The sequence below is a fragment of the Muscardinus avellanarius genome, assembly GCF_963383645.1.
Source record: "Muscardinus avellanarius genome assembly, chromosome: 2".
In the NCBI taxonomy this organism is placed as follows: domain Eukaryota; kingdom Metazoa; phylum Chordata; class Mammalia; order Rodentia; family Gliridae; genus Muscardinus; species Muscardinus avellanarius.
In genome coordinates this window covers 125,436,340-125,451,580 of record NC_137787.1, presented here as the reverse complement: position 1 = coordinate 125,451,580, position 15,241 = coordinate 125,436,340, and the positions used below count along the sequence as shown (strand labels likewise).

Genomic DNA, 15,241 nt, shown 5'->3' with positions numbered 1-15,241 from the left:
GGCAAAACCTGGTCTTTGTGCCCAAGGAAGGGAACACAGACAGTGTTGTGGACACTGAACTCAGAGCCTAAGAAGTGAGGCAGTCCTGGTTCCTATCTGTTCACTAGCCACATAACTCTAGGCAGGCTACTTCTCCAGGTTTCAGTTTCCTTTCTATAAATAGGAAAAACACTATCTTGAAGGAGAATTAAACTGGTTTTCCCACTTAAATCAGTCTTTTCACTTTATAGTCACAGTTACGTGGCTGTTAGGCCATCTTTTTTGGGCTAGGAATAAGCCTAGTTGGCTTTCTCTTGTTCTGGCTTGTTCTGAAGCACATAGCTCAAATGGGGACCAACCTAATTGGAACAAGCAAATAGGAAGGGAACCCTCTGCTTGCTTGTTACAAGTCTGGGCAGCAGACAGTGGCACACCTGCAGGCTGACACATTTTCTGAAAAGTTTCTAATCATAAGCCCCTAGGAATCCTTTTAAGTCCATTAAAAATAAAATTTAAAAAATTCATTTAAAGACAAAGTACAATCTTTGCCATGTAAACAGATACATAAACAGAAAGTAGAAATAAAACCATGGTTACCAAGCGTGGAAAGCCTAGATTACAAGGTCTGATGCAGAACATAAAACCAACTTACTTACTTTGACAAAGAACATTATGATTGCACTCTATTCCTCATCTTCAGGAAATGTGGTAATAATTGAAGCTTATATTTCCAATTTCATATTAACTACTTTTGAAGAAAAACTCCTAAAGTAATTCCAAGCACTAGGATTTATTCTTGAGTATGTAAAAAAGCCAACTAGGATCTAAAATCATTTCAGATGGGCAATTTCAGTGACATGTGTTCTTTGAACTCTGAATTCTTATTCTGAAATCCTATATAACTTACCAATGTAGTGGTAAGAAATAAATACTTGGGAACCAAATGTGCATGAGAATCCAAGGCGAAAACTACAAGTCTGTCTGTCTTATTGTGGAGCAAATGCTATAAAAATGGTACAACAGATGTTAAGAATGTTCCATTTAATTCTTCATTTTTTCCTTCAACTGCTTCAGGCCATTAAAAACTGAGACTTCTGGCAATTTTCCACCAAAGTGAAGAAAGGTCTGTTGTGTAAAGGAAGAGCAAAATAAAACTTGAGCAAACCTATATCAGCTCACCCCATTAGATTTTATTTTTAGAAGTATTATTGGCCTATGAATTCCCCAACTCTGAGGCCATGCTTAGTATATAGAGCTGGGGTTCATAAAACCCAAACTGTCTATTTTGGGGGTCAGCTTTCAATAATGTGTGAGGCACTCACTTGAAACCAAATGTGGTCTTTCAAATCCATTCACCTTACACAACACACCCAGTTCTCAGGTCAGTGACCTCCTTGGATTCACCTACCTGGTGATACTTGTCAGATTTGCTGTTTCCTACTGTGCAGGCTGTTTTTGGTTATTCTTAACTTTACCAGCTCTAGCCATGGTCTCCTTTAGTCTCAATGACCTCCTAGGTCTAGGTCTGACTTTTGGCCAGGCCCAGTCTCTCATCATCTACATATGACAGATCATAGAGCCTAAAGACATATAACCACAGCTCAACTAAAAGCTTAAAAAGCATTTATTCCACCTTTTTAAATTCAAGTTCAGGTCTTGGGGTTATTTAAAAACAACAAAAAACAAAACAGAGTCCATCTTCTATTCATTCACTTGATAAATATTTAGTGAGTATTCACTATGTGTTATTCAGGCACTGACCTGGGGGTTGTGGATTCATTAGTGAACTTTTTGTTTTGGGGGGAGGGCGGTATTGAGGATTGAACCTAAGGGCATTCTACCTCTGAGCTACACCCCTAGCTCTCTTTGTTATTCTTTATTTTGAAATAGGGTCTCATTAAATTATGGAAGGTCTCACTAAGTAGTAGAGGCTGGCGGTGAACCTGAGATCCTCCTGTCTCAACCTCCCAAATAATGGAATTACAAGCATGCACCACCATGCCCGGCTATCAGTCAACATTTATACAAAAATCTCTGCACTCAGCTTGTTATAGTATATGTGTGAATGGAGAGGGAGTAGACAATATATAATAAACACAATAATATGTAGATTACATATACACAGAAAGGTATACACATATTAGAAGGTAATAAGCATTATAGAAAAAACAACAACACTGTGGGAAAAGGTTCTGGGGGAAGAGGCTGCAATTTTAAATTATGTCAAAAAGTTGGAAGAAATGATACCTGTCCTTCAGGATTTTTATAATATACATTTTTTTTTTTTTTGGCCGAGATTGCAAACTCTGAAATCAGAGGCCAAATGAGATTCATCTTTGCATCCCTAATACTTGGAACACAGCTAGACTTTAAAGAGCTGCTGGAAGAAAACTGCATGCATTTAAAATTTTTCCAAATCGGTGCTATTTGTAAAAGGATTATGAGATGGATGGGTTGAGAATGTACTATTTGGCATTGACAAAGAGCATACCTGGAGTCAAAACTTTAAATTCAATCTTAGGGACTCAAATCAATAATTTTATAACTTTTGTTCTACTAAAGTTGTGAGAGAACAAGATTCCAAGGAAAATCTGTGTCACGTTCCTATATTGGTAAAGGACTTTTTCGACTTCAATTGGGAGATACCCTATCTTCTATTTTAGATCAATAAAAGGTAACAGATGGATAATGGATAAAGCGGATGAAGATGACAGTCAAAGGCTTTTGGGACAAAGAAAAAACATAAATGAAACAGAATATAAAGTCTAACCACTTTTACTGAAGCTCTCTGTGCTGTTTATTACCCCACCCCTTCCTCCCATTGAAACCACAGGAGAAGCATGGTTCTTTGATGCACTCAATAATTTTTTTTGTTTTCATGAAGCTTGTTATTGTGGTGGCTCTCTGGGTTTGTAAACGTCAGCTGTGAGTGTACAAAATAATGTCATTATAAAACATCAGTCCTGTTCTGCTGTTTTTTTCTCCTTGTGGTGCTGACATTGATCATATGTACATTCATTTACTCAATTCATGTTAATAAAAGGCTATACACCTGATCCAATTTTAGGGGTGGGGGATACAGAAGGAAACAGGGACAAAGGCCTGCCTTTAAGGTACTTATATTTAACTGTTGCTAGATAATATACAAGTCAAACGATAATATGTTAGTTAGCAATGAATGTTTTGAAGGAATAAAGCAAGGTAAGGGGACAGTAAGTAATGTTGTATGTAGGTACACATGCTATTTTAGAGGTGGTTAAGGGAAATGAGGTGCTCACCTCCTGGTGGTCAGACCCTTGTGAGATTCCCTTGTGTGGGCTGGACATACTAATTCTAATCTAAGAAACAGAATATAACAGAAGTATAGGATGTATCTCCTGAGATGAGGGTATTAAAAAGACAGGTTCTCTGCCTCTTTTGGATTGCTTGCTTTGGAGGAAACCAGATACCATACCAAGAGGCAACCCCATGTGAGTGTAGAGACAAATCCTCTCCAAGCAGGTCTCAGAATCATGTCTGGCTGATGCCTGGGCGATAGCCTTGGGGTTATTACTCACCCAATTTCATACATAAACAAACTGGAGGCTCCCAAAGGCTGCCTTTCATAAGTCAGGAAGTAGTGGAGACACTTGGCCCTCCAACTTCAGAGTCCCCACCCTTCACCCTTATACAATTACTGCCCTGGGAAAGAGATCCCTAGAGAGAAAGTCTCTCCCATTACCGAGAAGAAAAGAAAAAAAACAAAAAACAAACCTGATCCAACTCCAAACTGTTGTTTAAGCCAATTGGTTCTGACTGATTAGATGCTCCAGGCAATTTGATTTTCTCAATAGATATGGTCGATACATTATTTATAATTTTGTTTTTTCAGGTTTGGCCCAAGTCAGAGAGGTAAAACTTAAAAAAGCATCCAGGTAGATTTTCTTTTGACATATATGTGTGCGTATGTATGTAACTATATTACATACATTAATTAGGGAAATTATGAGGAATAGGAATTACTAAGATGAAATATCAATATAGTTTATTTTATGCAGTTTTATGCTCACTGATCTAGTTGGAGCTCTGGCTTCTTACCAACATTCCAGATACCTGGCTCTAGACCAGGCATCCATCTGTTAGAGAACTTGCTTCTCCTTCCTTATCTTCAAGTTTAAGGAAGATTAGGAATGTTCCAGCAGAATCTTAATTTCTTTTTGAGAAGATGAGAAGCCTGAGCCATTTGATTTTTATCAAATCAAAATTTCAAAAATTTTTATATTCTATTAATAGAGATGCTATTTCAAAATAGCTTTTAACAAGCTTTAGCAGAAAGGGAACCTACAATAAAGGGTCCTGAAATTCATATTATAGTGCTGCTTTGAGCTAAAGAAAACTAAAAATTACAAACACTACTCAGGTTTGTTTCAAAGTTTTCATGAAGAAGTATGAAACAACCAGCTTTTTCAACACAATATAATAGTAGCATTAATAGTTAACATTGAGAGCATGTTATTTGGGCCAGCTGCTATCCTAAGCACTTTGAATATATTATCTAAATAAATAGTTACAACATCCTTATATGGTATTGTTGCTATCCCAGTCTTACAGATGAGGAAACTCAGACACAAAGAGGGCAAATATAGTTAACAAGGTCAAAATCACTAGTCTAAAGCCAGACAAAATCCAGGCAGTGTGATTGTAACAGCTCTCCTATGTTATAACATCTCAGTTATTTAGAGTGAAAGGTACCCAGGATCCCACACACATCAACTTCCCTTCTTAAGAAAAGCATAGTCTTGTCTACCCTTCACATCCATGGGTTCCACATTCATGAATCAGCTGAGCCAACTGAAGATGGGAAATATCCAGAAAAAAACAAAAGCAAAAAACCCACAATAATAAAAAAATGTGTACTGAACAAATGCAGATTTTTTTTTCCTTGTCAATATTTCCTAAACAATGTCTTGGAACAGCTGTTGACATCATACTAGGTATGAGTAATCTAGAGATGATTTAAAGTACATAGGAGATGTGCACAGGTTCTCTACAGTTACTGCTATCATTTTATATAAAGGACTGGAGCAGCAAATTTTGGTATCCACAGGAGTCTAGGAACCACTCCAATGGAAGGTATGGAGGGACAAATATGCCTTTAAAAAAGTACCAAGAAAAAAAAAAACAGTGCCATTAAAAAACTTAACTACCCGTAATACAAATAGATATGTCAGTATGAAACACTTATAATATTCTACATATCCTTTTGTCCCATTGAGTATCTCGATGTTCTTTACTATAATTATTAGATGACTACATATACAGATTAAAGTGATATAAATTTAGGCACAAATGAAAACCATACACACACAGCAGAACTACAAAATTCATTCCTTTAAAAAGGTTCATAGGCAGGGCATGGTGGCACATGCTTATAATCCCAGCACTTGAGAGTTTGTGACAGGAGGATCGCTCAGGTTCAAAGCCAGCCTTAGCTACTTAGTGAGACCTTGTTTCCAAATAAAATATAAAATAGGTATGGGAGTGTAGCCTAGAGATAGAAGGCCCTGGATTTTATCTCCAGCATTACACACATACACACACAGGTTCATAGATTTGCCTTTTCATTACTGAATAATCTTAAATTCATCTTTTTTTAAAAATTCTGATTTAAAGCCAGGTGTGTGGCACATGCTTGTAGTCCCAGCATTTGGAAGGCTGAGTCAGTAGGATAGCGGTTCATGGACAGTCTCAGCTACGTAGGCCCTTTGCAACTCAGTGTGACCCTGTTTCAAAATAAATAATAATAATAATAATGATAATGACAATAATAATAATAATAATAATAATAATAATGGGCTGGGAGTGTAGCTCGAAGGTAGAATGCCCCTGGGTTCCATCCTCAGTACCAAAAAAAAAAAAAAAAAAAAAAAATCTGGTTTATTCTTCTTTATTCTTGGCCTTTCATTTCGCTGCTCAAATAGCAGCTCTTCAGAAAGGCCTTCCTTAAGGATTCTAGGTTCAAAGTAGCCTAAGCAACTCAGTGAGGCTTGCATAAACTTAGCTATGCAATATTTCAGTGCCATTTCTAGGCCATCTGTCTTTTACTTTTTTTAACTTCCTGTTTATGTTAATAGCTAAAATCAGATTATATATTTATGCGGTTATTTTCTATCTCTGCCTTAAAAAACAAATTACATGTGGGCAAACTTGTTTCCTGCTGTATCCCTGGTCCCTAAATTGTGCCTGCATATAGTATGTGGTCAGTGATATTTATGGAATGAATGTATGAAGACTTTCCTTTGAAGAGATCAAGTAGGAAGGATTGTTGCAAAAGCCAAACCTCTCACTTCCCTGACCAAGTCTCTCCAGCCCCAATTTCCTTACCTGTAGCCTTGGATTCACATCTTGTATGGGTTGGGGGTACTAACTACTAGTAGGACAGGTTGGGAAAGAGGAGATGATAAATCTTGCCTTACTGTTTTTAGGTTGTGACTGAATGAAAGGAAAACTAAAGATTTTATGAACATGGATATGGGACCCCAAAGAACTCTGAGAAAAATGAGAAAAGAACTCATTTTCTTTCTTTCTCTTTCTTTCTTCCTCCTCCCTCCCTTCTCCCTCTCCCCCTCCCTCCTCCCCCCCTCTCTTGTGTGTGTGTGTGTGTGTGTGTGTGTTACCAGGGATTAAATCCAGGGGTATTCTACCTCTGCACTACATCCCTAGCTCTCTCTCTTTTTTTTTTTTTTGTCATATTGGGGATGGAACCCAGGGGCATTCTACCTCCAAGATACATCCCCAGCCCCATTTTTAATTCTTTACTTTGAAAACGGGTCTGAGTTGCAAAGGGCCTAAGTAGATGAGGCTGTCCTTGAACCACGATCCTGTGGTTTCAGCCTCCCAAATGCTGGGATTACAAGTGTGTGCCACCACACCTAATTCTAGCTCTATTTTATTTTTGTTTTGAAATAGGGTCTCCCTAGGTTGATGAGAGTATGTACTGAAGCTGCCCTCCAAAGTGTGATCCTCCTCTCTGTCTCCCAAATACTGGAATTACAAGTGTGCACGAGCATGCTCAGCTAGGGTAATTTTCAATCCTTCTTTCGCCTCTATTCCTATATCAAATCTATCTCTATGTTACTTTACTATTTGTTTATTTATTTTGTGGCACTGGGATTGAACTCAGGGGCTATCACTTAGCTACATTTGAGCCCCCTTTTAAAATTTTAAGACAGGATCTTGCTAACTTACCCAGGAAGTCCTTGAACTGTGATCCTCCTGCCTCAGCCTACCTCCGGGCTATACTCCCAGACGTACTTTTATACTTTTTTAAAAAAAATTTGGAAACAGGGTCTCTTAAGCCAGCGCAGCTGGCTTCGAACCTGTGTGAGCCTCTTGTCTCCGCCTCCCAAGTGCAGGGATTACAAGTGTGTGTCACCACGCCCAGCTATAAATATATAGTTTGTAAACTGCTTTGAAAATGGAAAATGGTAGGCAAGTACTCAGAATTTTATATTTATTTATTTATTTATTTATTTTTGTGGTACTGGGGGTAGAACCTAGGGGCTTTCTACCTCCAAGCTATACTCCCAGATCTATTTTATACTTTATTTGGAAACAGGGTCTCAGTAACTTACTGAGCGCCTCATTCAGTAGCTGAGGCTGGCTTCGAACCACTGTGATCCTCCTGTCTCAGCCTTCCAAGCACTGGGATTACAAGCATGCACCACCACACCCGGCTGAGAATTTTTATGTCATAGCCTTTGGCATGTAATCATATTATTTATTAATTGGCTCTTTAAAAGGCATAGTACTTGACAGCTGAACAGAATTTCTGATCTTGAATCATTAATACTATAGTAGTTATTTCGAGTGAAATACTATTAGTAAAACAGATACTGATCAAGTAATTTTTTTAGTACATATAAATTAATGATTCATGTCAACCTCCTCCATGCTTTCTTGGAACAATTCAGCCTTCTTTCAGTCCCTACAAAATTCATGCAATAATTCCTTCCATACATATAAGACTCTTGGTTATTTTGTCTTCCTTGCCCTCAATTTTTTCCTTTTACCCATCTGCCTTCTGAAGGTTTTTCTTTCTTTTCTTTTCTTTTTTTTTTTGTGGTACTGGTGACTGAACTCTGGGGCATTCCACCTCCAAGCTACACCCAGCCTTATTTTTTTATTCTTTATTTTGAAACAGGGTCTCACTAAGTTGCAGAGGTTCTCACTAGGTAGCAGAGGCTGGCTGCAAACCTTTGATCCTCCTGTCTCAGCCTCCCAAGTACCGAGATCACAAGGGTGCACTACCAAGCCCAGCCTCTGAAGGTGTTTTATATAAACCTATGACTTACGGCCAACCTAAACAGATTCAAGACTGCATGCCACATGATTAATGACAACTCCTTTATGTACAACAAAGTCATGAGATGTGGTGGTCACCAGAGAATGCACTTCCCACATGACCTGACAGTAGTTACTTCAGCCTGCTATCGCCATCCCTTACCTCTATGTCCATCAACTTTGTTTTCATCTTCTGATATGGCTTAATTCAGAAGGATTAAACTCCACGAAAATAATCTTGTTTACTATCCTTACAGGTCTATCCAAAGGCAGCATGTTGGAAGAAGCAATAAAGTTTTGGTCTTCCTCTCTCTATTACCCTTTTGGGTTTCCTTCTTCCACCTACAAGTGTTAATCCCCTTATAATGGCACCAGCTTTACAGAATCTCGATCATGCTGGGAGAATATTCTTCATCCTTCCCCATGGTGTTCTATTTTTCTTCATCCTTGATTTCACCTAAACCTACCTAATGTCCTTGTGTAACTTACCGGAAAACTCAAGCCATTTAGTTGCACAGTATTAATGTTTACCCTTATTAGATACCAAACTTATTAGACACAGTTCAATGACTTTCATGTCGACTCCAACTGACATTTTGGTATTCACCTGTCTTATTCAATATTGGTCTCATTTTGAAAACCTTGAATACAAAAACTCTGCTTTTGGCAAACCTTCCTACTACCTTACCAGTTACTCCTCCCTTAGTTAAGTTCAATTACTGAGGTTACCCAGAGCTTGTTCCTGGGTCCACTCCTTTTGTCATTCTCCCATTTTTATGGATTTACATCACCTTTAATGATGAAAATTAATAAAGTTTACCTTTAGCTTCCATGGCCTCCACCTCATATATACACTGCCTGTTTAAAATGGACCTTTGCCGAGTGTGATGGCACATGCTTGTAATCCCAGTACTTGGGAGGCTGAGACAGGAGAATCCCTGTTCAGGACAGCCTTAGCTACTTAGTAAGGCCCTTTGCAACTCAGTGAGACCTTGTTTCAAAATAAAAAATAGGGATGGGGTTGTAGCCCAGAGGTAAAATGCCCCAAGGTTCCATCCCCAGGCCCACAAAAAATAAAATAGACCTTTGAACCCAACCACCCTTTTACCTTCTGCTATATTTCCCCCTTTCACCTCCCTCCATTTCATTAAATGGGCCCCCACACTAGGCAGGAGTCATTTTTTCATTTTTATCATCTTTCACACATAATTCACAAGGTCTACCTATTCAGTTCTAAAATATTTCAAAGTCACCCTCTTTTCCCCCTTATTAGCTTATCACTCCTTCGAGCCACTTAAATTCTATCTCTCTGCTTTGAGCTTTCCTATAATTCATTCCCCACACTGCAATAAAAGTAATCAAGATGTCATTTTCATTGTACTTAAAATCCAACCTCCTTACTTCCCAGTTTTTCCTCTCATTAAATCCAGAGGACAGGCCCTTCTCCTCTTTGCCTACTATGCTACAAGCACAAGTATTTAACCATCTTTAATTCCTCAAACCACCAGTTTTCTGCTTTAGAACCCTTGCATTTTCCCTCTACAATGCATTTACTCTCTATACTGCACAGCCAACTCTTCTCTTATTATCTTGGGAAGGCATTCCCTGTAATCTGTGCCTAAAGCAGAGTCCTCTTGTGTTTTCTATCTTGACCTTGTATTTGTTTCTCTAATGTCATTTCTCTTATAACACATGCTCCATAAGAACAGGACCCATTGTACCTCATCCACTCCTCTACCCTGGAGGCCAGATACAAACCAGGTACTTGATATACACAGAAATAGTTTTAGAAGGAGACTGAGTGTAGGAAAAATAGGTCTATGTAGGCTAGAGGAGGTCAATTTGAGAGAGTAAAATGCTACATGCCATAACCACCTACATGGGTTCATCTAGTGTTTACTAAGCATCCAATACATGTCAGGTGTTGTGCTAGGTACTGGGATCACATTGGTAAGTTGATATAGAGAGCAGACATTATAAATACTAACAAGAGCATAACAGATATAAAGATCAGGAAAAACAGTATATAATGAAAGGACACAGTGGTACCCAAACTAAGCTGGGGAGTTTTTTGTGTGTGGTGCTGGGGATGAAACTGAGGGGACTTCTACCTCTGGGCTACATTCTCAGACCTATTTTATATTTTATTTGGAAACAGGGTCTAAGTTGCTGAGGGCCTCACTAAGTAGCTGAGGCTGGCTTTGAACCTGCGCAATCCTCCTGTCTCAGCCTCCCAAGTGCTGGGATTACAAGCATGTGCCACCACGCCTGGCTAAGCTGGGGAGTTTGACAGTAAGTTTTGACTTTACTGGAGTATGATGATACTGCTCCAAGAGGAGGAAATACCATCAACAGAAGGGTTTAAAGCAGAAGACAGAGGAGGCTAACATATTTAGGGTGAATTAAGAGTCAAATTGGATAGGCTGAAGAGGTAATAGGATGGCTTTGCGGGGGGTAGTAGGGATTGAACACAGGGCCATTCTACTTGAGTTATACCTCAGCCCTATTTTATTTTAAAACAGGATCTCACTAAGTTGCTAAGACTAGCTACAAACCTGCAATCTTCCTGTCTTAGCCTCTCAAGAATTGGGATTACAAGCATGTGCCACCATGACTGACTCTTAGATGTGCTTTACTAATATTTTAAGTTTTCAAAAAAAAAAGCCATTTTCCTCACACGAATTGTCCTTCTCCTCCTAATACTCTCAGGCAAAATCAGAATCCTCACAATTATCTCAAATTATTCCTCACCTCTGCCTTATCTAGCAACCATAAAAAAACAAAAACAAAAACCCAAAACAAAACAGCAAGAACCAAGTCCCTATCCCAACTTTCTTTCTTCCTTTTTAAAATCAACTATAATCTACGGAGTCACGATCTATTGCATCTCTCCATCCCCCCCAATCAGACATGAATGAATACTTCCTTTAATTCCCATGGTCAAAGTCCTTGTCTAGGCTCTGATTTCCTCATTGTTTCCTCACTTTCAATGTTGGCTTAATTAAGAAGGGGGGAGGGTCATTCATGAATATCATTTAGCTGCAAGGAAGAGAAACCACTCAAACTAGTTTAAATAAAAGAGGGACTTTATTAGGTGAATACACAGTTTCTTAGTTTCTTATATGAATTCCAACAGCTGTAATGGGTCAATAGCTAGAACCACACCTTTCTGAAGGACAGAGCATGCTATAATCACAAACTTCTAATTCTGCATTTTGCACCATCATGAACAGAATATCCCAGAGGATAGTCCTCCTTGTATCCTGTATAAGAGACTAGAATGTGGATTCATTTCTGCTTGCTTCTTGATCTTTATAGTCCTTTATGCTGGCCTCAAACTTGTCAAGCACATGTTGGCAGACATTCATGAGCTCATTCAGCCCTCTTTGAAATGGCTCGACAGCTGGAAGACCACCTCGAGTCTGAATGCGCAAATTAATTTTACTCTCTGAAGGATGGGTCGTAGTGTAACCACAAAATTCCACTTCCGGGTTCTTCATGATCATGTATCGCAGAGAATTTCCTAGGGTATGGTCCTCCTCGTGCAATACAAATGTCACACAGTTTCTATCTGTTCCAGCTGCCTGGACCATTTCCAGGGCTGTCTTCCTCTCGCCTTCAGCCATTGAGGTCTTCATTCCAGATATTTTTCTACACACATATTTTTTTATAAAAATGAGATCATTCTGCATACTGTTTTGTGACCAGCTTTTCTTTTCATTTACTACATCACAATCGCAACATATTACTCTAATCCACTTCAATTATATAGAACTATTTAGCCTCTCATTTTCCTGCTTTCACAACTCCTATCTAAAAACATTTAACTTATTGTCTCCAGTTTCTCCCTACTTCCTCTGATCATCCACACTGGCCACAAGGGGAGTCTTCTTAGAAAAACGCAAACTTGAATGTTTGCAAAAAAATTCTTTTGGCCGGGCGTGGTGGCGCACGCTTGTAATCCCCGCGCTTGGGAGGCAGAAACAGGAGGATCAAACAGGTTCGAAGCCAGCCCCGCGCGCTGGCTTAGGAGACCCTGTTTCCAAATAAAAATGTAAAAATAGGTCTGGGAGTGTAGCCCGGAGGTAGAAGGGCTTCCAGGAACCCCTGTACCACCAAAAAAAAAAAAAAAAAAAAAAAAAAAATTCTTTTGGTAGAGTCACAAGAAAAGGATAGGATTAGAATAGGGTGGGGCCCTGCTGGAAAATGAAACGGGAGTTGAAAGGCTAGAAACACATTGCTTTAGTATAAAATCAGAAAGTACAGATTATTAAAGTGCAGGCTCAATTATGGCTTCCATTCAGAAGAAGTAGAGAAATTAGGAAGTGGAAGGTGTGACATGATGCGAGACGAGTTTAGTAGGAGGGAGAAAAATAATTCAGCATGTAGAAAGGCTTTCTAAACAGCACAGAGGCCGACCGTGAGCTGTAGTTACAGGTCTGTAGTTACTTAGGCCTGTCAGGACACGCCAGCACCACCACTCAGGTGCTGACGAGGTTCTAACGAGGGTCTAAGACTTAACTCTAGTCTTCCAACTCGTCCTCCCTCCCTCACGGCTAGCCAGTCTACCTCGGGGCGTCTCTACCTGGACACATTCACGTCTCCTCGCCCTCTTCCCAATCGGGCCCCGCTCTCTCCCTCCTCGCGTCCCCTCGGCGCCCGGGTCGGGCCCTGCGTGCGGGTCTGCGCCGCGCAGGCTGGACCCGCGGGCCGCGAGCCCCCGGCCGCCCGCCCACCCGCCCGCCTCCTCGGCCGTTACCTCTCCAGCTCCTGATCCTCTTCCATCGCGGGGGTGGGCGCCAGGATCCTCAGGTGGTGCTGGCGGAACGGAGACTCTGCCCCATACCTCGAAACGTGCGGCGAAGCAGGAAGGAAGGAACGACCGACGGAAGGCGCCCCGGACGGAAGGAGCGGGGAGGAGCCGCGGCGGCGCGCCCGGCCCAGCGCGGGGCGGGGCCTAGGGCTCGGGGCGGGGCCTAGAGGCTCCGCCCACACCGCCCCGCGAGCCGGAGGGCGGCGCGCGCCCGGGCGGCTCACCTGCGCCGGCCCGGACCGGGAGTGGGGACCGGTCGCCCACCTCGCCCCGTGGCCGGGACCGGCCGGCGGACGCCGAGGGCGGTGTGCGGAAGCTCCCCAGGTGATGGCCTCACCTGCCGCCTCCAAGTCACCTTCCTTTCGAGGGTCCGAGTCGGGCCTCTTTCTGACTTGCTGCTAGGCCCGTGAGCGACAGTGTTGCTCCAGGTGGCCCCTCCCGGGGCCCCATTCCTCACGGGCCTGGCATGGGACAGCGGGCTTAGGATCTAGGCAGTCAATACGCATCGAAATGGAGGGGTTCATGTCCAAACGTTTAAGATCGCATTTCTCTCCCTGGGGTTCTGGCAGCTGCATCTCTCAACTGGGCCAAAGAACAAGCTCCAGCTATCCCTTGGCGGGCGAGGGTCGGGCGACTACTCCCCCAGCACGTTCTTTCTTCCCTGGGATCCTGTCTACCCCTGGAGTACGTCCTCCCCCGCTCTGGACTCCCTTCCCCTTTATCCACTGCTGCTTAACCTCACCTGCGGAACCTCCCTCTCGAGGTTGTTCCAGGTGCCGCTGCCCCGCCTGTCACCCGCGGACTCGCTCTCCGCCCTCCGCATTCTCCAGGTGCTCCCCCATTCTCCAGGTGCTCCTCCTCGCAGGTGAGACCTTCCCCCTTCCTGCAACTCGGGATCCCCGCCAGCCCCGGCCCCGGCCCCGCCCCAGCGGGGCGGGCGCACCACACCTACATTTCTGCTTCCCGGCGCCACCTGTTCTCCGCCCCACCCTCGTCCCTTTCAGGTCCCCCCCCCCCCCCAGCTATTCTGCTCAGCTCGCGGCGGTCGCGGGGCGCGGAGACTTCTCCGGCGTCTGCGGCGGGGGATCAGGCGAGCGTCCCGGGCAGCCCCGAGCGGGTGGGGGAGGGCGGGCGGCCAGGGCGGGGTGGGCGCGCTGGAGCCGCGGAGTGACGGCCGGCCCGGCCCGCCCCCGAGCGCTCCGATAGGCGGAGCCGCTCTCCAGCCCGCCCCTCCCGCCCGGCGCCGGCGCCGATTGGCGCAGGTGCGTGTCGGGTTGGACCGCTGGGCCCTGGCGCTCGCCCCCGGGAAGGCAGCAGGGGCGGTTGAGAAGTGAAGTCTTGGCCAGAGTTTGCTTCTTGCCAGGAAATCGCGGCGGCGGCGGCGGCGGCGGCGGCGGAGAGTCCCGGCGGAGCGGAGCCCGCCCGGCTCCCGGCTCTTCCTCAGCGGCGGCGGAGAACGGGAGCTGGCGCGGGGCTGCGGCGCCGGGAGCCCGTGCGCGCCCCGGGCAGCCGCGCTTTCCCGGTGAGTAACTTTGCCCAGCCGCCGCGCCCCGCGCCCTCCCGCTCCGCTCCGCCTCAGGTGCGGGCGGCGCCGGGCCGCTCCGCCGCCGGCCTCGGCTCGGGCCCCGCGCTGCGGGCTGGCGGAGGCGCGGTGGCGTGCGGCGCCCGCCGCGGGCAGGCTCGGGAGGCGGCGGCCCGGCGGCTAGGGTGGGGTGGTCGCGGCCGCCGTGCTGCAGATCTTTGCGCCGTTTGCTTTTGAAGGAAGGGGATGAGTTTTTAAAATTTCATGTGTGGATGTATTGTCGGGAATGAGTGGTACTAGTCGCCCTCGTGTTGGATTTTTTCCCCCTGGGAAGGGATGTAATGAGATCCTTTTCTCCCCCAGCCTGTTGCCTGTGAATTCTCGCTTTTCCCTTCAGGCGGAGTGCAGTGGGAAAGAGCTTTGACCTTTTGGCCAGGGGGTAATTTCAAAATATGGATCTTGATTTGGAAGCAGTTGCACACAAAGCACACCTCAGGAAGTACATCACTCGCCTTTCAAAGCTTAATGCCACGTTGTAGACAAGGAGTGTTCTCTCTCTCTCTCTCTCTCTCTCTCTCTCACACACACACACACACACACACACA

The 15,241-nt window shown here is 43.8% G+C and overlaps 2 protein-coding genes across 2 annotated transcripts in view; both read right to left on the bottom strand.

Moving 5' to 3' along the window:
• The window catches only part of LOC308259313 (protein POLR1D-like), a 47,466-nt gene extending 34,325 nt beyond the window's left edge, over positions 1–13,141 (bottom strand). Inside the window, exon 1 of the mRNA XM_080690238.1 lies at positions 13,061–13,141. Coding sequence (XP_080546364.1) covers positions 13,061–13,086 — 26 coding nt within the window. The 5' untranslated portion in view covers positions 13,087–13,141. The remainder of the gene's footprint in view (positions 1–13,060) is intronic.
• POLR1D (RNA polymerase I and III subunit D) lies at positions 11,489–13,154 on the bottom strand. Its single transcript, XM_080690237.1, has 2 exons — positions 13,061–13,154; positions 11,489–11,952 (listed from the first exon to the last, which is right to left on the bottom strand). Exons 1-2 carry the CDS (start codon positions 13,084–13,086, stop codon positions 11,577–11,579), a joined length of 402 nt encoding a protein of 133 aa, XP_080546363.1. The 5' UTR covers positions 13,087–13,154; the 3' UTR covers positions 11,489–11,576.
• Between the last annotated feature and the right edge of the window lie 2,087 nt (positions 13,155–15,241).